Source organism: Amblyomma maculatum, chromosome 3, assembly GCF_055883805.1.
Source record: "Amblyomma maculatum isolate TAMU_Amacu chromosome 3, ASM5588380v1, whole genome shotgun sequence".
NCBI lineage: Eukaryota > Metazoa > Arthropoda > Arachnida > Ixodida > Ixodidae > Amblyomma > Amblyomma maculatum.
This window is the reverse complement of record NC_139346.1, coordinates 217,201,468-217,227,858: the sequence shown is the minus strand read 5'-3', so window position 1 is coordinate 217,227,858 and position 26,391 is coordinate 217,201,468. Positions and strand designations below refer to the sequence as shown.

The 26,391-nt window shown below is 44.7% G+C and overlaps 1 protein-coding gene across 5 annotated transcripts in view; it reads left to right on the top strand.

Annotated features, from left to right (window-relative positions):
• LOC146197713 (pleckstrin homology domain-containing family G member 5-like) overlaps positions 1-26,391 on the top strand; it is a 767,578-nt gene that overhangs the window by 723,202 nt on the left and 17,985 nt on the right. For all 5 annotated transcript variants that reach the window (XM_084599624.1, XM_084599625.1, XM_084599626.1 and 2 more), the window contains 10 exons: positions 10,460-10,605; positions 12,995-13,144; positions 15,447-15,599; positions 18,209-18,304; positions 18,395-18,445; positions 20,360-20,620; positions 21,075-21,224; positions 21,727-21,864; positions 22,432-22,557; positions 24,554-24,796. In XM_084599624.1, coding sequence (XP_084455750.1) covers positions 10,460-10,605; positions 12,995-13,144; positions 15,447-15,599; positions 18,209-18,304; positions 18,395-18,445; positions 20,360-20,620; positions 21,075-21,224; positions 21,727-21,864; positions 22,432-22,557; positions 24,554-24,796 — 1,514 coding nt within the window. The remainder of the gene's footprint in view (positions 1-10,459; positions 10,606-12,994; positions 13,145-15,446; positions 15,600-18,208; positions 18,305-18,394; positions 18,446-20,359; positions 20,621-21,074; positions 21,225-21,726; positions 21,865-22,431; positions 22,558-24,553; positions 24,797-26,391) is intronic.

Sequence of the window (26,391 nt, the reverse complement as noted above, 5' to 3'; positions counted from 1 at the left end):
TTACAATACCGCAACGCAGTCTACTACTGGCTTCTCTCCTTTTTTTCTCCTCTACGGCCGTCACCCCTCTGGTATACAATCGACACCATACTCCCGTATCAGCCAGACATATCAGACTATACTCCTGCGTCTCAAGCAGCCCAGCATGCGGAAGACTGTCGACAAATTGCCCGCGCATTCACGGCTAACACCCAATACCGCCATAAATCCAACCATGACAACCAACACTCGACACCGGACTTCTCGTATGGCGCTCTTGTGTGGCTGTGGACACCTTCCAATGCTTCTGGACTGTCTTCAAAATTTCTTGCTAAATACCATGGCCCATACCGAGTTCTGGAGCGCCCCTCTCCGGTTAATTATGGGGTGGAACTTACGCCGTCTCATGATCTACGCCGGCGCGGACGCGAGATTGTTCACGTCCAGCGCTCAAACGCTATTACGACCCTGCCGTCTTGCTCACGCCGTAAGTCGCCAGGATGTCTCCTCTTCGTCTCGCGGGTAATTATGAAGAGGAAGTAGTACGCGAGGAACATTCTAGGCAGTGGCATCGTGATCGCTGTGCGTGTTGGACCTGACGGTGTTCGCTGTCGCTGGACTCGCCGCTGATCTGCCCAGTCCTGCTGATCGAGTCCTGCTGATCTGATCAATAAACCCCATCTTACAATATATATATATATAGATAGAGAGAGAGGGAGAGAGAGTAGAGCACCGGACGCGATATTCGGAGGTCGTGGGTTCGGTTCCCACCATCGGCACGTTGTTTTTTCTTTTACTTTGTATTTAATTATCATTCCCTTAAACAAGATTACATTACTAATTTCTGTGATTATCCATGTAAACATTAAAAAAAAAAGACAAAGTAACATCCCCAACGCTTTCCTTGGCCTCGCCGATTGTTGGCTTCTTTCCTTCATGTATTATAACGAGCACCCTCATTTCCCCCTATATATATATATATATATATATATATATATATATATATATATATATATATATATTTTTTTTTTTCAGGAAAAGCGACTCACTTAGGCAAAATGGCATTCGTCCGACCTAGTTGGTATGATTCTTGTTGTAAGTGCCAGCTTGAACTTTGGGACGGACACAGAACACATCGCTTAGGCACAGTATGGCTTCGCTGAACAGCTTCGAAGACATGGATGGAACGTCAGGAGCGTGCACGGTGTCCAGGGGAAAAAAATAAATCCCTGCTCCCGCTCTCCCGTGAATTGGCCGAACTGCAGCTTAGCGCGCTCTCCTCTCCTCCGCGTTTTCAAATTGGTAACATTGCCTCACGAGTCACAACCGGACCAAAAATGTTATCGTATCGATGAATATGTAGCCATTTCCGGCATGGTATATACACTGCGCCGTCTCCGTCTAGCCCAGAGAATTTCGTAAACTGCTATCGATACTTGTTAAACGTCGCTCAACATGATATTTGTAGCGCTGAAGGACGACATAGGGAGGAGAGAAGCGCAGAACGGCACTACTCTGTGTCGTCCTTTAGAACTACATATAACCTACTAACTATCAACCAAGCCCAGCTTGAGAGTTTTAAACATCGCACTCGAGTCGTAACCACGTAGCATGGCAGCTTCGGCGCCGGCTCCGAGGGAATAGATACATGACTCAAAACACGGTTGAAAACGTACACGCGTACGCAAGTTCCGCGAAGGCTACTGTAGCCGGCTTCCGTCTTTTCGCATTGGGAGAATTGTTCGGATGACTGAGTCTCCCTTGAAATGCAGCGCACGATATAAACAAAAAATAAAGAAATAAAATACTCGCGGATACCCGCAAATTAGATTCATCACGATGGAACAGAAACTCGTTTTGTCTTCCCCTGTCTGCATGTTCCTCTCGAAAGTCACAAAATCGTCCTGAGTAAAGCGTGAGGAAATATATTTCACCATTAGGACTTCCGAATGTGCTATTCTGCTCGCGGGCCGATGGCATAAAATGAGGGAGGGAGACTAAACGCAGCGTGACGAGGTTTCTGAGTGGCAAATTAATGTCGTTGTGTACCACTTTGTTTCAGTTTACATTGTGCACTGCTACTCGCGAGTGACCAGCCCTGCAACTCATGTTTTAATTGGAGTTTTTCTTCATTTACACTTTGTGGGATTCGGGCTTGCTGCGGCTGCCCTTCGCGCGGCCGCCGCCCGCTTCCCAGTTGTTCTCCCCGTTCCCTTTCTCCCGCCTGAGGCGGCGGAGAGAGGCTCGGACGACTTGTCACTGTCGTTCGGGCCACAGCTCCGCCCTGGCGTCCCAGTGGCTGTTCTCATTGGCGCCTTTTGGCGGGAAGACGGCACCGCTTCGACAGCCGCGCTCGCGCGACTGTCCGAGCGGAGCTCAGAGAGAGACTCCTCCGAGACATCGTAAGGTGCGTACGCTACTGTTCTTGTCTGCCGGCCTTTGTCCGCGCAGACCAGTGTGTACTCGAGTTCGTCTGCTCCGGGTCTTACCTGAGAGCGAAGCTCGAGCCTGTCGATCGTGATCCAACGATCCGCGACAGGCGCACCTTGCGGTGGTTGCCCAATCTCTCTCAAAGGAACCCTTTGGTTACTGCGAGAGAGAGATCACAGCACGCCCTTGCGTGCTTGCGGCGCGCACTCCGTGTCACTTCGTGCGCGCAGGGGAGCCTAGCTCCTCGCGCGCTCCCTTGACACGGTGACTGCGTATGTGTGTGTATGTGCGTTTGTATATATGTGTATGTGTGTGCGTACGTGCGTGTATGTGCGTTTGTAAATATGTGTAAATGTGTGTATGTGTGTGTGTGCCGCTGGAGGATGGCGTTTCAATAAACGTCTCCTTTGTGAACTTGGAGGTATGTGTCCTTGCAGCGAAGTGCTCTCCTCCCGGTGGAGGTTGAATGCGCGCTGCGGTGTTTCAGTGTGCGCGTGGTAACGGCTGATCGGGGCTTCGGCTCGCGCGACGCTCGAACCCGCGGTGGTTGGTGGCTTATATCCACGTAGGAAACCACAACTTTACCGGATAATAAAAGAAAGGCCGAAATGACATTCGCTCTTTTGCTTTGCTCTAAGGTTGTCTTGCAACATCCAACATACAGCTCTGAGTTGAAGAGCTTTTCTTACACGCACACATCGAAGCCATCTCGCAAAAGATGAGGAGTTTTATGGACTTCCGCAGAACTATTGCTCTCAGCGTCCATGTTTACGACCGTACAACACTTGTATGGGATGGAAATCAATGCTTTGTTTATTTTCCTGATTTCTATGCAGCAATGTTATGTTGTGTGTCCATTCTTAGTTTAGTTGCACGCCACCGGTATATACTGGAGAAAGGGGCCCTTCCGTGTAGACAGACGCTCGGAAATCGAAGGTACTAGCGAACAGGAAGCACCATGGGTGTGGAAATGAAAGTCAAGGCAACGGTACACTGCTAAGGAAGCTGAGTAAATGTTGTACTGCGACGTGAAGATATCCGCGCATGTTCCTATAGACAAAGATGAATTCCTGACGGCTCCAAAGCGTTCTTTGTCATATGCTCTTTATCTTTGCCTTTTTGTCATGCACTGCCGTCTGACATAAGAGTCAACTGCGTCGCGTTGCTGAGAATAAGTTGGGTTTGGATTCGTTGATAGTCTCGAGTTAGAGAAAGGAACGACCCATCGCACAATTTAATTCGGTCTGCTGTCTCTCTGCGTCCCCTCAAACTATCGAAGATTCGCTGATATTCTGACACTTTCGCGAGACGGCCTCGAACGACACCGCGTTTGTTTTATCCTGCGTAAACTTCTAAACTCACTGGAGTATAAAGAAATGCTGAGAGGTCGGCTTGAGCGCACGCGCGCGCGCGCGTGTGTGTGTGTGTGTGTGTGTGTGTGTGTGTGTGTGTGTGTGTGTGTGTGTGTGTGTGTGTGTGTGTGTGTGTGTGTGTGTGTGTGTGTGTGTGTGTGTGTGTGTGTGTGTGTGTGTGTGTGTGTGTGTGTGTGTGTGTGTGTGTGTGTGTGTGTGTGTGTGTGTGTGTGTGTGTGTGTGTGTGTGTGTGTGTGTGTGTGTGTAGGGGGGGTTATAACCTACACTTGGAGAAAAGAAGAGGGTGCATGGGTCACTATAACCGTCACGTTTCATGCTTTTCACCACGGTACTGCAAGAAAAAGTACATATTACCACCTCAGCGCTAAACTTTCTTCCTGATTTAAGACTCAATGCACTTTTTTTTCGACAAGCACGCGATAAGAGCGAGTCCGGCCCATGCCTGACCCAGCAGACGGAAAAACTGTCGCTCGATATGTGGACCATGCACCCAGTTTCACAGGCGAGTGGCAAACTGGATAGCGACTGCGGGATCGAATCCCGGCCTCGGCGGCCGCTTTTCGATGGAGGCGAAAAGCGAGGCGCCCGTGTGCTGTGCGATGTCAGTGCACGTTAAAGAACCCCAGGTGGTCGAAATTTCCGAAGTCCTCCACTCCGGCGTCTCTCATAGCCTGAGTCGCTTTGGGACGTTAAACCCCACGAACCAAACCAAACCAAACCTTTGACCATTTATTTATTTTTTGCAAACCGCTGCTTGTCTGTCGATCTGTGCACGCGCCGACGACGCGTTAACTCCGCCGCAGCTCGAACAGTGGCGAAAGGCGCGCATAGTGACCGCCTTCTATTTGCGGGAGGTTCTCTCGAGGATTCACAGCAAACCGCATTGCCGGACTCTCACATGGAGCTTAGTGACACAACACAGATTGGTACAGATAGCTGTACAAAAGGATCGAGAGATGATAGCATAGTGCTACCGCGAGGTGGCTCCTGGGCATGGGCAGTGCTGAGAGGAGCTGGGTCCCTATATCGTGCACTATGCTGAAAGCACGCGAGCATTCACTCAATAAATTGTGCCTAATGTCAGAATGAGCGACACTTTAGGTTTCTTGCTTTCTTCTTTTTCCTCTGGGCGAGTATATAATACACATTAGAAGTTTTCGAGTGCAAAAATAAGTAAATTGATTCTTCTCTGCAAACTTATCACCCCTTTTCAAATATAGCTACCTGTACGTGCACACTATAGTGTGGAACGCTGAATACAATACTTAAGTATATCGCGACAAGAAGTGGGGAGGTTATTAAGTCATTGTTTGCCCGAAACCACCGCGAGGGCTTGGTGTTTGTACACGATGTTCAAAGGACAAAAATATGCACTGAGCCTAAGCACTTAAAAAGTGACATAAGATACTACAGTGTGACAATAATCTTAAGTTTGCAGCACTTCCAGGCGTCTGTGATAGACCAAATGGGACGAAAACAAACCTGCTCCCCGCATCAGGTCTTCGTCTGGTGCAAATACGCCCCAATGACCGCGTATACATCTACTCAAAAATTGCAGGTAAAAACTGTTTATAGGCACAGATCAGTGTCACTGTGAACGGCGATGCCTTGACAAGAAACTCGCGTCCGAAAGGCTGGTTTTACTATGTGTGATCTGCCTCCATTCAATGGTGTCAGCCCGGTATTGTTCCTGCATGACGGAAGCAAATTTCAGTTGTGGTCGAAGAAGGGTGCAGAAATTTACTCCGGTTTAATTCGTTGCGATGTTTGTACGCTGGCACCGTCAACTGCTGTCTCAAACGATAATTTTGACGATTGCCTGCTGGCCGGGTTAAGCAAGCAGTCTAAAAAGACGTAGGGCAAAAGCCTTTCCGACTCCGCTCAAGTAGTAACGAGGAGCCTTTAAATTATACTTTAGAAGACGGAAGGGAACTTTTCCCTTTCTCTGTTTGGCCACCTGTAAACCGTGATTCTAATTAACCACTCGGGGCAACATTCCGAGGCTTCATTCCCGCGGCCAAAACGAATTTTTCGCTGGAAAGCTTTAGTGCTTCGGAGCGAGCGCAATTTTTCGTTCACGGGTGGACAGATGGTCGCGATAGCACCAAAAGTATGACTGCTGCATCAGGTACCAAAGGAGCCGACTCAAAATAGGGTCGTTTGTGGTCATTGGGCTAAGACAAGCACGGCCTGTGGACCTTGGTGCGTTTATATGCTGCGAACAACTTTGAGGAAAGAGCGGTCTACCGCCAAGCTTGCGCCGGGCTCGGTCGTCTACCTTTACCATTCTGCTCGTTAGTTGGCAATTTACCATTCTGCTCGTTGGCAACATCACCTGTTACCGTATCATTCTAAGCGAGGCACGCGTGCAATAAGCTCGTGCGCTGAAGTCTACGCAGTATTCACGTTGTTGTCAAGTGACACTCATCATTCCGCTCGGCCACCAGAGAGAAGACGATTATTGCGTCCCGAGCGTCACCGACGCCAACCGATGTTTATTTATTTAATTATTCGTTCAGGTTACCCCTAAAGGCCCTCCAAAGGAAAGTATTACATAGGGGGGGGGGGGGGGGGGGATACAGTTGTTAAAAACACGATGCAATTAGCAACAATTACAATAAGAAACATTAAATATAACATCAAAAGAGGAAATGTTTATGATGGCGTATACAGCGTCGCTGATCACTGCAGTCCGTGTGCCGTACGTGAAGAAGACCAGAACATAGCTGTTTGGGTCTCTGCGCATTTTTTCGGGCAAACAGAGGCGGCCCTTGTCAGAACGAGTCGCAGTCTGTGCATTCCTCCCTCACCCGGCGGTCGCGCGAGGCTTCATAACGACTCCCGGAGTGCGCGCACTTTTTCGCTCATGGTCTAGCGGCAGATAGTCGGAGTTTTGATCACGGATCTTTTCTCAGCACTGCCCAAAGGTGAGGAAAACCCGTCCGCGCGCCGCTGAGAACGCAACGGGGAAAAACGTCGACGACCTGCGTGGAACGTTTCAGTCTAGTTTAAGGGTCAGCCGTGTCACCAAAAGACGGGCATCTTTATAACCTTCCTTCTCCGGCGTAGCGGCCGTTGGCCGAGGCGAGATACCGTAGCAGGCCCACCTCAAAGGCTGTGCGCGGCAATGAGGAACCTTGAAGGACTCGTGTCCTGTCGCGACACCACCAATCTTCTTAAGCTCTAACGGCACAGTTCAAATGTAATGGCTTTCTTCACTTAACTTTGCAGCGATTTTTGACCTTCCAAGTCCGAAAGAGAGGAGGTTGAATAAACGTGAATCAAGAAGGACGTTTTCAATCTTCGGCCAGAATCGGATTCATCTTGAGCTGGTGCGCGTTTGAAGCCTCCATCAAGGTCCTCGTATCACTCAGCATTTATCCATGCTGAACGATCAGCCACTGACCGTGCTTCACGCATATGCAGAGATTTTGCGCACCTTTTGAATCATGGTACTGTGTAGGGATGCAGTGCTCGCTTTGTCCGGTGAACAGACCGGACAGGCCTTTAGCGCCTGGCCTTGCGCTTGAAAGAGCGTGTTACTGGGTGAACGAAAATCGTTTATCAGACTTCTGTCACGGGGAACATATGGTCCACTTTGTGCTTAAAATATAGTTAACTCCTCGTTGTGCAGATGTTTGAAGGGGTAGCACGTTTAAAATTGCCAACAGGATGAACGTGCCTAACAGCTCGACCTTTCCGCTGCGTAACAACGGAAGCCAACCGATGGTAGACGTACGCGAATCTGTCAGTCAATCAGCTGGTTTCCTGCTGAGGGGAAAACAGCGCGGTCCCATTACGGGGCCTTCCGCGCTCGGCGTCCGTTAGGCCGCTGCCAAGAAAAACCAGGCGCTGGCCGACCGGGCCGGTCGAGAAACAGAAACCAGCCAACGCCCGACTGCTTGCAGCTGCTGTTAGGTTTTCGTGTTTTCTTCCGACCCCTCAGCGGTGGTCGTTCTAGCGAGGAGGGCCTGCGTGTAGTGGCAGAGGGTATTTCTGTTTTGCTAGAAGTCACCCGTTTGTCTGCTTCACCCACTCCCTCTCTCTGTTCTCTCGCACCGGTGCCTCTGATGCTCCGTTCACGCACCTGGTCGAAAGAGAGGTCTCGGCGTACTGAGGAGAGGAGTGGAGAGGAGGTGTGTGCGTGTGTGGACCTCACAACAACCGCACCAAATGTTGGTTGGCCGACCCCATTTCACGGGAGCGACCTTGTCTCTCGCTTCCTCTCGAAGTCGTCGGCCCAACCAGCGGCGCGCATTCGCCCAAAACTCCCGGCTGCAGCCATTCCCTCAGGGGCGCCGCCACCGCTTCCGTGCACTGAAACGGCTGCTGACCGTTTCGCGTTTCGCCCTGGAGTTTGCGAAGTGCAGTCGCTACTGGATTATCGGGATATGGCTGCCGCGTGACGCTGACTTGTGGTGACGACTGCTAGCGTCCACGCCAGTCCACGCTTTGTCTTCCGAGTGTCTCGGGATTAACGGCCGCTGCCAGCCACTTATTGGATTGGGAAACGACTTTTCGACGACTGCCCGAGCGGCGGGCGCCGCCGCCGCCGGCCCCGCTTTGTTCTATTTCTTGTGCCATGGTGCGTGCTGGTCGGCTAGGACCAGCCCATCTGCATCCCATCTGCGCTTAAATTTATGACACCGAGATTTCGCTGCTGGTTTTCTGGCTAGTGGCGCAAGGCGGGTGCCAGGGCGTTCAGTGCAGTGTTCCCGTCTGCCACGTGGTGTCCTGCACAGGGCCCGGATTGGTCTGTGCCGTCGGTGTGCGAAGGGTGACTGGCTCTGCACCGCAGCAAGCCTCAGTGTAGCGTTTTCTGGCAGCAGCGAAGTCGTTGCTGCGTATCACGCGTCGGTTGGTTGCACAGCGAAGCGAGCGCGCTACCGGAAACTGTCGTCGCTGCTTCGCGCCGGTCCATGTGTGGGCAGTGTGGGTGTGTGTGTTGTGTCGTGCATCGTCGACCAGCAGCAGTGACGTTGGGCACGTCCACGGCTCCGCAGGTCGTCGTAGCGTGAGCCAGCTGCAGCCAGCGCGTCTAGAGAGCGTCGCCCCGCGCAGCTTTCGATCTTGGCTGTGAGTCAGTTCCTTGCGTGAGGAGGCGGCGTCGCCGCGTGTAGCGTTCGTGAAAACAGGTTCGTGGGTCATTGCTTTGGCGAGCGCGTGCACGCGCGCGTCTGAACGGCTCGCGCGCTCGTGGATGGCGTAACGCTTGCTTACAGCCACGGCAGTTTGTCCTGTAAGACCGTTGACCTCGGTCGTTTTTCCTCCTCTTTTGTGCCGTGGCATGGTGCGTGTAGTAAGATGCTACGACAGTGGCATCGGGTTCAAGTGCCGCCGTAACACATTGACTTTCACGGCTAGGTTCATATTGGAGCACCTATCTTGCGCTCACGCGCATGTGATCAATGTGCTGGTTGTTCGCTAGCTTTATGGCGGAAGCAGTCCTTTCGCTAGCCTTAGGGCGGAAACAGTCCTTTGTGGCAGCGTTTGAGTGACAGAAAAACTGCGTAGGAGATACTTGTATGTTTCCGCAAAGAGGTCACATCCTTACATATCCATGGCTGCTTGGTATTCTGGGCCGCATTGCAATGTAAACGTTGTCGCAGCACCGTCATCATTAATCAAGCGCGTGTATATGGAAAATTCGGACCGTACTGCATGTTTGAGAGTGACGCTGTGTTTTGCGGAGGTATTCATGATCCTGTAGGAATGAAACGAGTGGCGCTCTGCTCTGTCGTGTCATGCCTTGCGCTGTCCTCCCGAGTAGACGAAAAAGAAGATACTTTTCCGCGTGTTCTTCCTCTTTACCATAGGCACCTATATAAAAACAAAACAAAAAAAGAAAGCTTCTTAGCCAATCCACGTTATATTCACGAAGACAAGGTTAGTAATTAACCTTTCTTTTTTTGTGCTGGTAGCTGTCTGGCTAGTAAGAGTAGCTATTACCTCTTGCTTACTGCGACCAGGGCATTTGCTGATCGAAGCCACTTACGACCGACAAAAGCGAAGACCTACTGCAGTCGTCATTACGACGCAAATTAGATCATCGCTCGAAGCGACGCCTTCTCATTCGAGGGTGTTCTGCACCACTTCTTTTGCGAAAAACAAATAAAAAACGATAACGAAGCATAGCGGAAGAGGTAATGTTTTAATTAATGTTTTGTGGCAGTTCAGGGCACTTGGACATCGCCTTGTTTTCTAAACAACAACACTGTTGGTTGCATTCACTATGATTGTTGAAACAATTAACATGCTTGCTTCAAATTAGAGATTATTAAATTTATCTCCAATGAGTGGACACTGTTTATCACTGCCCATAGCTGCTCTTTTCACTAATTTACAGTGAGAAGCTGCTATGAAAAAATGGCATGTGGGATTAATGCTCTTGCCTTGTGGCAGCTTTTGGCTGGTCATGTTGATGCATTAATTTTTATTCTGACATGTCCACAAAGAAGCATGTTGCTCCAGCTTATGAAGCAAAGTAAGCACTAGCCACACTTTTCACAAGAGGAAAGAGTATATGCTGAGTTAGTGTGCGGCAAAAACATGCACTGGCAGGCATGTTGTTGCCATACTTTGGCAGCTTATTTATTACTGCTACACGTTTGCTGCCAAAGTTTAGGCTGCTCATGCCAGTGTGACCCATTAGTGCCTTTTTCATTGATCTTGTGCAGCCAAAGATGGTGCTGACCTGCGAGGATCAGTCAGCCGTGCCAACAGCACCAGCAGCTTGAGTGGCGGATCCTGGAAGACTCCAGCGTCTCGAACCAACAGCAATGCTGGCCTCAAGGAGGACAAGAAGGAACGGAAAATTTCTGGGGTGTGTGTCTATTTCTGAAGGTGCCAAATGGGTTTTTGTCAACAAGACTGGAAAAGTAATGTGGAGCGTAACTGTTCACGGGGTGCTGGAGAGCAGACCTCTCCTCCCTTTGTTGCTTGCCAGTACATTTAAATTGCGCTCTTTTCAGCTCGTTGGCACTTGGCTTCCTGCTCTTGATTATTCAGAGCAAACCTTGTGAGCTACATTCGTGGAGTTTATTGTGTGTAGCTTATCTTCTTCTGTAGTCACTTGGAAGGCTCTGCATTCCACATCTACCAGTTCATGGCTGCTTTGAGACCGTGCACCCAAGGAAGGCATTTTCCAATGAAACATAACAGCGTTTTTATTTATGACAGTAGGCAATTTCATATGCCATGCACGATTCAGTGTACGAGAAAATATTCAATGATGAAGAGGACAAGCTGTCGGGCTAGTTGGTTTTCCATAGTTTTTGCAGCGCGTAGCCGGACAAGGACGAAGATGGAGGAACAGGTGAGATGCACAGGTGCTGAACTGCAACTTTATTTTGGTAATCAGCCAACCATGTCGTATATATATATATACCAGAGAGAAACTCCCACAAGAGGGACAAAATCTAGACACGTGACAAAAAACCGGGGCAACAAAATCAACCACGAGTATAAAAATATCGATAAATCTAAATGCCTAACACACGATTAACATGAAAAAGCGACATAACATGATAATAGTAGCCGTGGCAAAAGTGCGTGAAAAATCAACAAAAATTCCCGTCCTTAACAAGCAACAATGGCTAAAAAAAGGTGGATGCGCAGAAAACGTTTTTTATATAAGAACTTGTTTAAAAACCGCAGATAAACATATGAGGTGGACAAAAAATGAGTGAAACATGAAAAAAAAAAAGAGATGAAAATGTTCAAACAAAATTGAAAGCCAACAATTAACACTGCAAAACAAAAAACCAACAATGAATTAAACAATGTGACTGAAATGGGTATGTAGAATTAAAGAAAATGAATTAACAAGCAATGAAAGTGAAAGGTTAAAATCTAAAAGAGCGAGAAAACCAGACTGCAATTCAAAATGTATAAAATGAAGGCATATAAGGAGTGCAAATAAAATCAAAAATAAAATCAAGCACAATCAGAGAGAAAAGCAATTTCTTTGTTCGAAAGAAGAACTGAGGATGTGCTGAAGCATTCATCCTTGTGCTTAGCAATCAAAGCGGCTTCCACTATTTCACGTGTAGGCTTGTTATGGGATCTGTTTAGAATGGTTGTTTTCTGAAAGACAAGGGAGCATTTTCTATTGCGGTCGCATGTGCGAAAAAACCAGACTGCAATTCAAAATGTATAAAACGAAGGCATGTAAGGAGTGCAAATAAAATCAAGGATAAAATCAAAGATATACCTGCCAGTGCATTGTCGCACATGCGACCACAATAGAAAATGTCTGTCTTTCAGAAAACGACCATTCTAAACAGATCCCATAACAAGCTTACACGCGAAATAGTGGAAGCCGCTTTGATTGTGAAGCACAAGGATGAATGCTTCAGCACATCCTCAGTTTTCCTTTCGAACAAAGAAATTGCTTTTCTCTCTGATTTTGCTTGATTTTATCTTTGATTTTATTTGCACTCCTTACATGCCTTCGTTTTATACATTCTGAATTGCAGTCTGGTTTTTTTGCTTTTAGATTTTAACCTTTCACTTTCGTTGCTTGTTAATTCATTTTCAATTATTCTACATACCCATGTCAGTCACATTGTTTAATTCATTGTTGGTTTTTTGTTTTGCAGTGTTAATTGTTGGCTTTCAATTTTGTTCAAACATTTTCATCTCTCTCTTTTTTTTTTTCATGTTTCACTCATTTTTTGTCCATCTCATATGTTTATCTGCGGTTTTTAAACAAGTTCTTATATAAAATACGTTTTCTGCGCATTCACTTTTTTTAGCCATTGTTGCTTGTTAAGGAATGGGAATTTTTGTTGATTTTTCACGCACTTTCGCCACGGCTACTATTATCATGTTATGTCGCTTTCTCATGTTAATCGTGTATTAGGCATTTAGATTTATCTATATTTTTATACACGTGATTGATTTTGTGGCACCAGTTTTTCGCCACGTGTCTAGATTTTGTCCCTCTTGTGGGCGTTTCTCTCTGGTATATATATGACATGGTTGGCTGATTACCAAAATAAAGTTGCAGTTCAGCACCTGTGCACCTTACATGTTCCTCCGTCTTCGTCCTTGTCCGGCTACGTGCTGCAAAAACTATTCAATGATGGAGTGCTCGCTGCAGATGGCCTTTCTAAATTTTATATACTGTATTTGTTTCATCTGCGAGGTGATGTGTATGCAGTTTTGCTTTGTGCCAATGTGTCCATTCTGATCTTATCTATGTGGCACAGAGCCAAAGAGGGAGGCGTGGAGCTGTATCAGCTGATGAGCTGGTAAGTGACACCAGCGTTATCAGCAGTCAAGACAGTGGCTGGAAGGCTGGAAAATCAAAGCCAGTTCTGGGCAAGCGCACTGGCATTCTTCTCAACTCATCCAAGACGGTGAGTGATATTCACTGCTAGTGCTGAGGGCAAGATACTTAGCGTGCCTTTTGTGAGCAGTTTCTAGAGGGCAAGTCCTAGAAAATGCCTCTGAAGAAACTCTCATCTGAAATTATTTTTTTTATTTGCCATTGCTGGACCCACCCCAACACTACTGTTAGGCATTCTCATCATCCTTGTCCTTGTGGGTGTGCATAATTATGACCTACAAGACATTTACCAAAAGAGGCACAGTAAATGGCAGGTGTGTTTAATTTGATACACGGGAATAAAAGCAGCTGCAGTTTCTTGCCTGTTTTGCTGGGATGTTACCTCTTGCTTTGTTAAGACACACTCTAAAAAAAAAGAAGGCATCTCTGGAAGGGGCCTCACTGGAATCGCACAAATGTAACATAATTGCCTCACAGCTGAGGAAGACAATAGTAGGAAAGAGGGAGAGAGCCACCTAGGTGTGATTAAGAGAGAGAAATGTCTGATGTATTTCTAAAATTGTAGTCTATGAGCCAAGGGCTGGAACTTTGATATGGGGGCACTGGGTCCTGAAGACCTTGGGAGAGAAGTCACCTTTCCTAATGGTGGGGGGTAAAGATGAGTTCAACAGCAGCTGGAAATGTTCCTCATTAGTTTTCTCGGGGGAAGACTTCAGCATAGTACTATGTTTAATGAATAATTTCGGCATGGAACAGAACAATGTAACACTTTTGTGTTTTATGTGTACTGGTTGGCATCTTTATCTCTGCCCTGCCGGGTGGCGCAGTGGTTAGGGTGCTCAACTACTGTGTCCAAAGATGTGGGATCGAATCCCAGCCTCAGTGGCTGCTTTTCGGTACAGGCAAAAAGCAAGACGCCCGTGTGCTGTGCGATGTCAGTGCACATTAATGGACCCCAGGTGGTCAAAATTTCCGGAGCCCTCCTCTATGGCTTCTCTCACAGCCTGAGTCGCTTTGGGACATTAAACTTCACAAACCAACCATCTTTATCTCTAGCATTTAAGTCAACCTGTCTTTGATATAGATTTGGTGTTTTTTCTGTGCCTCATTCTGAATCTCGAGCATTGAAATTCATTTCAAAGGGTTGCATACCTCTGCTATGCAACATTGAAATAAAGAAACGACATGCAGAGTAAACATTATTACAAATTAGCAGTTGCATCAGTACATTGAGCACCTTGAGATTTTACAGGGTATTTGTCAACAAATACAAGGATGAACCTTGGTGGTTTGCACAGCTACATTTATATGCTAATTAATGTGACCCAAAGAGGACTGTGTGTCTGCAGTATAACTTGTTATTGAAAGCTGTGGGCTAATACTTTTGGTCATGAATTTTTACTTCCCTAAACAAGTATGGGGTGCAATTTACATATGGTGATGTTTTTCGTTTTCAGCCGTATATCTGTAAGTAGTAGACATTACTAAGGATGTAGATATTTGGACTTGTTTTGTGCCATTTAGGAAACTTTGAATTAAGGAACAACAGGGCTTTCAATACAAGCTTTATTTCTTGGTGGATATTGGCAAAATTCGTATTGCGGGAAGATTTTTGCATTGTGTCTGAAAAACTTTCTTTACAATTTTTTTCTTCTACATCTCATGAAAGCCTCCAGAATAGACAAAGTGTGGTTGAAGATTGCTTCAACCTTCACTGGATTTCTTACTCTATGCTACGCGTTATGACAGTGTCATGTATTCTCTTTGTCTAACATGAAATTTTCTGTTTTCATTTCTTCTGGTATGGCTGTTGTGCATGTATATACACAGCAAACAAAATATCTTTCCATAAATTTGCAATTTATCAACCGAAATAAATGATTACTATCATATTTGATGTGGTTCAGGGAATGGAAGAAAATAAACATTGTTAAAATAGACGATGCAGTAGGGACGAAACTGATTTCCCAAAGTGAGCAGCAGTCCAGAAGAGCATTAAAAAAAAAAATGCATTCAGGGTTGAGCATTAGGTTGACTGCTCCAGAGGGCACAAGTGTAGTAACTCTTGGCGCCGTTTTGACTGCGCTTTTGATGACTCCTTTCTCCACGAAGCAGACTTTTTATGTAGTACATTCTTACACAGTAGCAATAGTGCCCGAAGAGCTCACTTTTGCTTTCTTCTTTTGCACCTTTTTCTTCATACTGGTTTTATAAACTTAACACCCCACTGCAGAACAAATGGAAGAGGAAGTGCTGCTTCCAAAAATATGAAGGCAGTCACCATTAGGGTTGAAACAGTGGCAAGATATCAGGAATGAAGTGTTTAATTTCCCTGTTGATGTCCCTCAGTCTAACCAAACGGTCACTTGTAGGACAAAGAGATGCGCGCACTGACCGAGTTGCTCAACAGCTACGACCAGAATGGCATTCCCAATCAGCCAGGGCTCCTGACCTTCCGACCTTCTTCATCAGAGGAGAAGTTTCGCCTGGAAGACAACTGGACATGCATCGTCGACAATCCTGAGGTGACTGCATGCTTTTTGCCTGACATGCACTGTCCTACAGAGCATGCATCAGCTGTGAGGTTTGCGCTAGCCAATACCATGTATACTTAGGCAAGGATCAAACCATCAGCTTCGCAGGTGATAACATAAAGAAAGAAAAAAAAAAAGTGAAGAAAAAGAAACTGCTTTATGCATGCATAATTCTAGGTCGGACCCCGGCGACGTGGCCCATCAGCAATGCTAACTCATCGTGAGCATGCAGCGTTCGCACTAGAAGGGACAAAACGTTATGCTGTGAAAAACCCAGAATGGGGTGCAAGTGTGTTGGATGCACCACATCGTGCAAGGAAACGCGAGTGGCATATTTTCTTGTTCCAAGACTTTGAATTTTACACTTAAACTACTACAGGACAACTGTCTACAATTTCCAGACCTAAAATAGGCCACCTTCGGAAAAAACCCTATTTACCCTATGATCCGTGCCACTTTAAGCTTGTGAAATGCGGCACTGTGTCTTCAGCCCTTTCGAAGTTCTGCACGCACAGGGTGAAACCCAGTTTTGATCATCAGCTTAAACGCTTAAAGTAGGTCATCTTTCTGCATTTGGTAGTTTGTTCTGTGGTGAAGACGGTGCTTAAAGGGCAACTCCGGTGGCTTTTTAATCATTGAGATTTTTATTGCATTACATTCCTCAGTGTCTTCTGACTCCAACACAAAAAAAAAAAAAAAAAAAAATGTTTTTTTGAAGTTCCTAGTAGAACTATATTTAAAAAGAAAAATAGTAAATCGAAACCGAAACTGCTTTGATGGACAGAAACGACGTTCCAGTTTACAAAAGGGTGACATCACGTACATTATTGGAAAATCACTCACGCGCTCGTTTTATGGTGGAAATAAAATTTGGAATTCATGGCGCAGTACATAAAATGTCTGAGATTAGGAGAGACCTCAAAATTTCATGACCACGCTGGGAGCGGGCAGTAACGCGGGTGTAATGTTTATGATGTCACAAACCCCTTGTTGGCGGCAGAAACGGCGAAAACTGCACATTTTAAAATCGTGTTGTGCGCAAATGTATTATCGCACAGCACCCAAATTTGGTAGAATGCATCAGCAGAGAGAGGAAAACCTACGGTAAAATTTTTTGCCATAATATTCGAATGTTGAGAATCCTCTGGAGTTGTCCTTTAAGCAAATGGGATCACTTGAGAGGCCCGTTGATGTCCCTTGTCTGATAATGACAAAAGGAAAAAGACGTTATTTTATTCCATGTGTGCACATACTATCGCACAGTGTCAAAAGGATGGGTAAGACATTTGGCGTGGATGTTGTTTTTAGAGCCCCTTGCAGCTGTCCTACCTGTATTCTATGACCATCGGGGGCCAAGGTGTGACATAATAAAATGCTATCCATAAAACACCGAACTCGGATTGTTTCTTGCTCTGTTGGTGTAATGTACAACAGCCGACCCAGCTGTGTACATAGGCCAGGCTGGGTGCTGTCTCAATGGGAGGCTCAGAGAGCAGTGTAGTGGCTTGAACCTGTCTTTGCATTGCCTTGGATGCAGACACAGGAACAACAGTGCCGTCCTCTCATCCATTCCACGGTTGGTATCGGGCTTGCGCCTGATAGGCTGGCCTGGGAAATTGTAGAGGTTCTTAAGAGTAGGACAGCCATCAGTGAGCCTTCTGAAGAAAGAATTCCTTAGCATCTCTGTTCTAGTGCTTCTTTTTCGTTGCGGTGGCGCAGTGGTTACAATGCCGAACTACTGTACCGGAGTAGCCGGATTCAAACCCGATTGCCAGTGGCTGCATTCCGATGGAGGCGAAATGGAGTGGTGTCCTTATGCTGCTGGATATCAGTACACTTTAAAGAATCCCCAGGTGGTTGAAATTTCTGAGGTCCTGCACTACGGCGTCTCTCATAGCCTGGGTCACTTTGGGACATTAAACCCTACACAGCAAACCAAACTAAACCGTCTTTAGTTGTTGGTTTTCTGCATTGGACAGTCAAACTTTCTCTGTTGTGGCTTCATTTTGGACCAGTCACTGATGCTATGCTTTTATAGTAGCTCTGGGCCCGCTGGTTCCGACACGTGTGGCTATGGTAACTGTAAGCATGTGCTTATTCACTTCTTAAGGCAGTGCTTGGTTTCTTGAAATATATTTGGAAGTTTGTGCTTGTGTATTGTGCGCGTGTTTCTGCCTCATGTCCCATCATAATTTGTGCAAAGTCTTCTCGAATATATTGGTTCATCAACTTGTCCAACAACCTGCACAACAGAGATGCAAGTTAGCACGCATGCATTCCTGCAGTCGGATAATCTAGGCATAGTGCAAATTAGTCTGCTTCTTTTTTTTTTTTTTTCACTGCATTTGTCATTGTGTCCCTTCGTCTCATCTAAGGGGCAGGTCTTATTACCTCAAGGTTATCTGCATCTGATTCACTGATAGAGAAGTACTGACATAAATAAGAGTTTCATTTAAAGGACTAATGAGGACGAATACATGGAATACAAATTCTGAATTCTGAGAATTCTCTTTGCCTCATGCCACACTGTCATTGCAACTTTCGTGTTTGCTCACTGTTCTAGTTTTTTTTTTTCCTTTTTTTGGTTTTGCCTTTCTCAGTCCCTCCCAAAGCGGGTACGGAACCAGCAGGATGCCATCTGGGAGCTCATATCTACAGAAGTTTCCTACATTCGCACCCTCAAAGTCATCACTGAGGTAACTGGCAACTCAGCTACCTTTGCTCTTGCCACATGCTGTTCTTTGATTTCAGCGACTGATGTTCATTTCTCTTTCCATTTAATGCAGCTGTTCCTGGCATGCCTATGCAATCTGCAGACTGAACGCATTCTTGTCGAGGTATGTTGTACACTGCTGTAAAGCATGCTCATCAGTGCTTGATAGTTCTTTATTAGCATTCACAATGGATTCAGGCATGACTAGGAAATGCGTAACTTTCAACTGAGGATTATTTCCAAACTTGAAATCAGATAATGCTACTACATAAGCTTAGTCAGCAGTGTTTTGGGTTTTGTTATGGCGCACAGCTATTCAAGTAGCATTGGTATGATGTGTCCACATTATAATTAAATATCCTAATGATGGTGATGGACTCAAACACTCAAGTAAGGCTTGATTGATATATTAAATAATATTTATGCTCATGTTATCATCTGGTTCTGTAAGATGCCTTTTAATGGACTTTTCCAAATGGCTAACTTAACTGTAGGTTGTTGTTCAGGAGTATCTGTAGGCTGTTTCTTGTTCACAAACTGATTGACTGCTATATTTGGTCTCTCTCAGTGTAAAATCATTTTTGTCATTAACTCTTTCGTTACCACACCTATTCAAATCAATCACCGGTGATTGACGCTTTAAACCGCCAATTTTGACATGCTGAAATCAGTTGTCATCCACCTAGCCCCACCCCATGGTTAGTTTAGGCACTGCAGTTGTAGAACCAGTTCAAAGTTTCCCGCTGTGGCGACATTCTGCTTTTTGATAGACCTTTTTGAGGACTAATATGCATGTGCTGTTGCGAAAGGGGACATGGCGGTCGCACGAGAAAAAAAAACGCCTGTCATTCGTGGTAATGCAGCTTCAACACCAAATTTTTGTGATCAAGAGACTTTCAGCAAGTCAGATATCAAATCATATTGTCGGCTTTGCTATCTGACTGGTTTTAATGGCGATAATTACGCAAAAATAGCATCAGCTAGTCACTAGTGAAGTTTGACTCAGAGTCCGAGTGGTTTTATTCCGCAAAAATGCATTCCTGAAGGTACATGTATACCCGGCCTTTACAGCCAGTTTGCAGCAGTTTTGGTTTGGTGCCTCACGAAAGCCAGGAACTGCTTCACCGCATGGCATGAGAAACGAAGCTGTTTCCACATGCAGTTCTTCTTTTTTTATGTCGCTGAAGAACCGCGCTGTACTGATGGTTTATTTTTTTACACAGTGTTCCTGGGTCATTGATCTTCAAAATGTACATGTATACAAAATTTTCTTTGTTAGTGATGTGTTTGTAGGTATCGTCTCTTTTCGATCTTATTTTTATCAACTCGCCACAAAAGTGGCAATTTACCCGTTTTCTGTTCCCTAATAAATTGTTTGCTTTGTAACTTATGTTTTCGGAAAGAGCATTCCATCATGTGCAATTTTATATGCTGCAACATTTGCTGCACTATTATATGTACTGGCAAAAAAATATCTTCTGAGATCTGCAAAAAGCGGCCATTTTCTCGTGGTAATGAAAGAGTTAAAAATTGAACCTCATATGAAGCTTAAGATTGCATTCTGCTCTTAGAAGGCTCTTTCAGACTTTTGGGTTTTTTGTTTCCGAGTGTGCATTTCTGCATTGAAATGAAGACTAGTGCCAGTAAATTCGCCAGTGTGGTGTGGTGTCACATGAAAGGTGCTTAATATCGCATCCATTAATCACTTGAGCATTTGCACATTGCCCATGTGGAATCATGGACATACCAAGCCAGAAAAAAACTGTAAAAAGTTTTGAGAGCACAACTAAGGCCTGACTCTTACTTCCTGGCTCCGTGTTTTCAAGGTCTCAAAGTTTTTCCTGGTCGCAGTTCTGTACGTTTGGGGAAGGGTGGAATGCCTGCTAGTTTGCGTGCTTCATTTATTTGTACCTTTACCAGCATCGGCTTTCCTCTTTTCTATATATTTTCGTGGCATTTCTGGGGTGTACTGGGAAAGGAGAGTTTAGGATGGGATGAATCATGATGTATCAGGTCACCGCGGGGCTCTCTGCTGCAGATCGACACTGAGCTCATGTTCAGCAACATCCTTGAGGTGTGCGAGGTCAACCACTTGCTGTGGGACAGCTGCCTGCTGCCGACGTTGACGGCAGCACGAAGCCAGCGGACACTGATCGACCCCCTGCACTTGCGGGAGGGGTTTTTGCGTTTTGAGGAGACCTTCCAGCCTTACATGAAATACTGCCTCGAGCAGACCACCTGCCTACACTATGTCAAAGAGAAGCGCCTCGAGAGCGACCTCTTCAAAACTTATGTGGCGGTGAGCATGCCATGGTTATCAATCTTTTCCCTTCTAGTGACTCTGCTACTTTGACTTAGTGGTTAGGACACTTGGCTGCCGAGCTCGAGGATGTGGGTTCAAACCTGGTTATGGTGTCCAGGTTTTTGTGGAGCTAGAATGCAGGACGCATATGCACAGCATAATGTCAGTGTTGTCTAAAGAAACCCAGGTGGTTGAATTTTATCCACAGCCCTCCACTACAGTACTATCACTCATAATCTGTGTGCCACTTTGGGATGTTAAACCCAATGTACCAGTACCTGTACGAATTTTCCCCTAGTGTTTTCTATTTAATGCATGAATTCTTTTTTTTTTTTTGGCTGTATGTGCAAAATACTTGTGAATAACTGAGCCACTGTGTGTAATGGACACTGCTTTGTAGCCATTTTTTACAATGTAGTTTGTTTTATGATGCCTCACTACTGGTTTGCAGTGGTGTGAAGCCAGGAAAGACTGCGAGAGGCTGCGCTTCACGGACCTCCTTGTTAAGCCGATGCAGCGGCTCACTAAGTACCCACTTCTGCTCAAGGCTATCCACAAAAAGACTGATGACGAGGAGGCCAAGATGGCCCTGGTTGAAATGGTGAGTGATGCTGTTTGAATAGTCTAACCTGATATGGAGCCCTTGATAGGAACCTGCATGGTATTGCAACTGGTGAGATAGCTAAATGTTACAATGGGAGAGAGGAAGAGAAGCTTGTTTGTCACAGGCTCGTATTTATGTGCACACTTTCATCCTAAATCTGTACATGTCTCTAGACTGCATTGGCTAACAGAGACTTACTCTCATGTTTCATCTGCTGGCTTACTTGCGGACTCAGAGAGCAAAGGTCGGTCGTAATACTGTGGCATGGTGAAAACAGATGTTCACCTGCCATCCTGTGCTGGGGGTGATGGATTATTTCTTATTTTGTGTCTGGTTGTTCGAATGCAGTTGACAGAAAGTGCTTATTTAGTTTTTCAGCTGTATGCACCATATATAATGAACAAGTTATGGTGAACGTGGTATAGGTTCATTGAGAATGTTCTGACAACACATGGTGCTTTATATTAACGACTCACTCATATTTCCACTTCATTTTCAGAATGAATGTGTGGAGGCATTTGTGTATGCTGTGGACGGGAAACTACGCCATCTGCATGAGCGTGACAGGCTCAAGTCAATCACCAGTCGAATTGAAAGCTACGACCCATTTGACATCAACAACGATGAGGTTGAGAAGGTATGTTGGGCATGTGTTGGCTGTGCAGCCTGATGGTACAGTAGGACTCAATGACACTGCATGCAGTAGACATTTCCCCCAGCAGAAGTGCCCGTATGGCTTGAGACAAAGAACATTATATGTTCTGCCAGTCTAGTAGTTTGCTTGTAGTTATAGTAGTAGTAGTCCCATGAAATGCACTTGCTGCATGTCTGTTTCATACTTTGTAAAGAGTCTTCCAGTGATAGCAGCAAGTTTGATTTGTCTTATGGCAGTTTGTAGGCAAGCTATTGGTGTAAGAACTGCAATTTTGTGTTGAAAAAATAGTTTGGATACAAAAGCAAAGAAGTGCACGCAAACATTCTTTCTTGGGACCTTTCTCTGCTTTTTTTTCTTCAGTGTGATAGTTCTGAATGCTTACTGACTAAACATAGAAACAAGCTGCACAGCTACTGGGCCGGTACAAAATTTTATGTGACAACTGCCTAGTGACTGAACTTTTATACTTTACAGAGAATTGAAAGTGTTGGGATTTTGCTCTTAGTAAATGGCATGGTGGCTGCAGCACAATTTCGTCTTCCTTTCCAGGCCCTCAAGGCTCACTGCACGCTTGACCTGACCTGTCCCATGCCAAGTTGTGGTAACCAACAGAATAGGCAGCTCTTGTACGAAACATCGGGCGTCAAACTCAAGGATGCCGTCAGTTCGAGCAAGGTGAGCTTTTGACTTCTTTGACACATCTCGTGGCACGTTGTGTCCACTTCACCACTGACCTTCTTGAGAAAGTTCCAGAGATTTTCTAGCATTTCTGGTACTATATGTTTGACACATTTATAACCACATTTTGAATTACTTATTGTGATACAGGAAACTTGTAAAAATGCAATGCGGTCTTTAGTCGAACAATGTTCCACTACTGATCATGCAGTGGTATGCATTTATACACATATTTTATTGACCCTTATATTACTCAGACAGTTCGCTTGTGTATATGTTGATCTTGTAATGAGATTCCAACAGTGCAGTTTTGATGCATACAGTCGTGTGTGTGATTGCGCTGCCTCTGCACTGCTTTTGCTGGGCCCCAGACACTCTCATGCTGCTTAAATGTAGCTTTTCGTCTGGGGTCCATCTCTGCAGTATGTTTCTGAAGGGTAAACTAACTAATGCATTATACTATATTATATATATAGCACATACTGTGGCCAGGAAAAGTACATAATTGAATTGTTAAACCAGATTTAAAATTCCATTTCTTGAGACGTGGCATTGCTGTAGACATCTCTGCCAGAAGGCACTATATGTACTTCCATGCTTATTTTCTTTCAGCATTAAGTTGTCCTGCAATAAAAATAAAGCCTAGAAATCATTTGTGTGAGTCATACCTTTACAGTGCTAGAGATATAAGTGTTTTGTATATCAATGCCACATTTAAACTGCAATGAAAATTTGTTTTGTAAAAAAAGTTTCTTATTTGATAGGGCATTTCCTTAGCTTTCAGGAAATATATTATGCTTAGGCATTTGCCATCTCAAACATGAATTTTTTCATCTTTTTTTGATGACTGAGTGGAAGGGTGGAAAGTTCCAGAGGCTGAACAGCATTATTCTTTTTTTCTCTTTTTTGCAGCATTATTGGAGGTTTATGTACCTTTTCTCAGAACCTATTAGGTGTAAGCAAAAAGAATTTTTTGCACATATGTCAGTCAAAGCCTTTTAAAAAAAAGTATGACAAAGATAAATAGCCTGAGTCATTTCTGTTTTTATGACTAAAGAAAAACCACTTGTGGTTGCCAATTTTATTGTGCCAAAGCAAAAAATGATCATAATCCATCTGTTTTCTGCTGAAACCCAGTAACCGTGTTTATTGTTGTGTAACATAACCATTTATATTGTCATGGAAAATTTGAGGACTCTGCATTCGGTAGATATGAGGAAAACATGTATGAATGTAAAAGCATGAAAAGGAGTATATAAAAATTTCAGTCTAGTTGTAATGTAAGCCGAGTTTGTTTAAAAGATTAATAGTAGCATAATCATTGCCTTTCTTGCAGCTAGCGTACGGCCAATTTTTTTAAAACATTGTCAGTCTTGCCCCACCTTAACTGGATAGAAAGTGCTCTAAGGTATACATACAGTGGTACTGTGCAAGTGTACAGTGCAGTAAGTTCGTAAAAGCAGTTGTTTACTGCAGGCGTGTGGGCATTACTTTGCCCTGTGGCTAGTTTCCTTGCTTTTGTCAAACACGTTCACTCAGCTTTGAGCAGGGAGTGGATGTGGTTAATTTGTGTTACTTTGTCTTAGCTGTTAAGAGTTATAACATGCAGTTACATTCTTGGCTGTTACAAACATGATGGCAATTGAAATTCTAGTAACCACTGCTTCTTTGTTGTGCATTCTCTTGCTTGTATTACTAAGTTAGCATAAATTGATTTAATAACACACGATCAAGAACAAACAGCTTTGGCAGACTGCAGCCTCAACTTGCAAACAGTTTATGAGCAGTACCATTCATGATTTGGGGGTTTAACCAGATTTGCATTGCACATTTCCCTTCTCTGTCACTTAAGCATAATTTTTCGAATTCTCAATAGCATAGCTTTATTTTTTGCATTTAATTTGACTGGAGCAATTTGCTGCCGACATGCCCTTAGGCCGAATTGAGTGCCAAGCCTTAGCGCGCGTACAGAGTGTGTGGCAAATGCATGCAGGTTGACGTCCACTGCTTCCTATTTACGGATGTGCTTCTGGTGTGCAAGTCTCTGAGCAAGAAGGGTGACCGTGTGAAGGTGATCCGGCAGCCTTTCCTCGTTGAACGGCTGGTGACGTACGAGCTGCGTGACAACAGTGGGCTCATTGTCATCTACCTCAATGACTTTGGGGTGGCTGCATCCTACTTCCTCCTCTACACGGGTGACCCACGAGGTTTCATGGATCAAATTCGAAAAGCGCAGGTGTGTTCACGTCTCTAAATTTTTTTACATTAGTATAACGCTGCTCTTAAGGGCCGCCTTGTGATGGGAAAATTTATGGTAGTCTGTTGTTTGAGGACCCCTCTTAGAAATTTATTCCCTCATAAATCTCCAAAACGATTTCTTTTATGGGCGTGTAGGAAGTTCAACTTCCACAAAGGAAGGACACAATTAAGTTTTCTTTATTTGAAGTCACTAGGGACAGCAAGAAATATCGAATCAGCTAGGTGTTCAAATTAATTGGCCACAGAAAAAAAAATGTGTCTGAGCAGAAAATTTCATTGTGAGAACAGAACACAGTTTGCTACCATCAATTGTCACTTCTCTCTATGTTCTGTCCAGTCTAGTATGCCACAATGCTCCATCTTAGGACAGCCCCTTTCCATAATTGCATTCATGAACTGCCTAACTGCGTTTAATGGGATAATAATTTATTTGCTGATGTTTTTCTTTTTATATATATTTTTCACGAAACTGATAATAATATGCTGCACACTGATAATGCCATTTTTGGTTGTTGTACACCTAGAAAATGAAAACATTACTATACTGCGTTGCTGCAAGATTAGATGGAGAAAAACCAAACTAGACCAGTGCAATTTTTAGACAGGGTTGCTGGTTTTTATTTCTCTTCAGCTCAGTTCATGCATTGTGCAATAAATGCTCCTTGCACTGGAAGGCTATTCTATGGATTGTTCTCTTGTAGCATTTAGTATTTGAACACACCTAGCATACATCTTTGTCAGAGGGACTTTTGAGATGAGCTTGCAGATTTTCTAAGTTCTTGACGGGAGTGTATTCCTTAAAATGCTGGGGGGTAGCCTTGGTACATTCCATGCTGAAGCTGCATGCAGTCACAGTGAGCAGAGCAGCATTTTCCTGTAAGTTTTATGCTTGGTGATCTACTCCTACGATATACTACCAGCAATGTGAATTTTTCTGGTTGTGCAAGTTTCTGCTTGTGATCAAACTGCTTTAAAAAGATAGGCTTTAATGTCTGCAGCTTATATTTCCACTTTGAAGCATAGAAGAAAAATAACGTTGCGGGCAGGTGGTTTGAGCACATCCCGTTTGCATTCTTCATAGTACACATTGTCCTCACAATGAAAGTTGCTCATTTCAGCAGCCTCTAAGCAAGCAATAGATAAATGTTTTCACTGCACAAGAATGACAGTGTGATTAACAATGCAGGTAGAAAATTCTGTCATTGATGCGGGAATGTGAGAGTAACAGCTTTGAATGCATGAAAAGAGAATCAGAAAGGATTGCACAATTTCAAACATGCGATTGTACTGAAAACATCTACAGCTCTGCCAAACGATAAATGCATTAACGTCACTTTAAGTAATCGTGGTGCAGAAAGATGCTAAGCTACAGAGGGAAGCAGCAAACTGTTGTACGGGATTTGAATTGAAACATGTTTGATTTGCATCTGAAAGTTTAAGCCTCACGACGTTCACAGACTCCAGGGGTTGTTTGAAAGCACAGTAGCCGACTGATTTTTCGGAATCTAATAATTTGGACTTCATTAAGGAACCACATTTTCATGATCAATATTTCGGACTCTCTGGAGCACA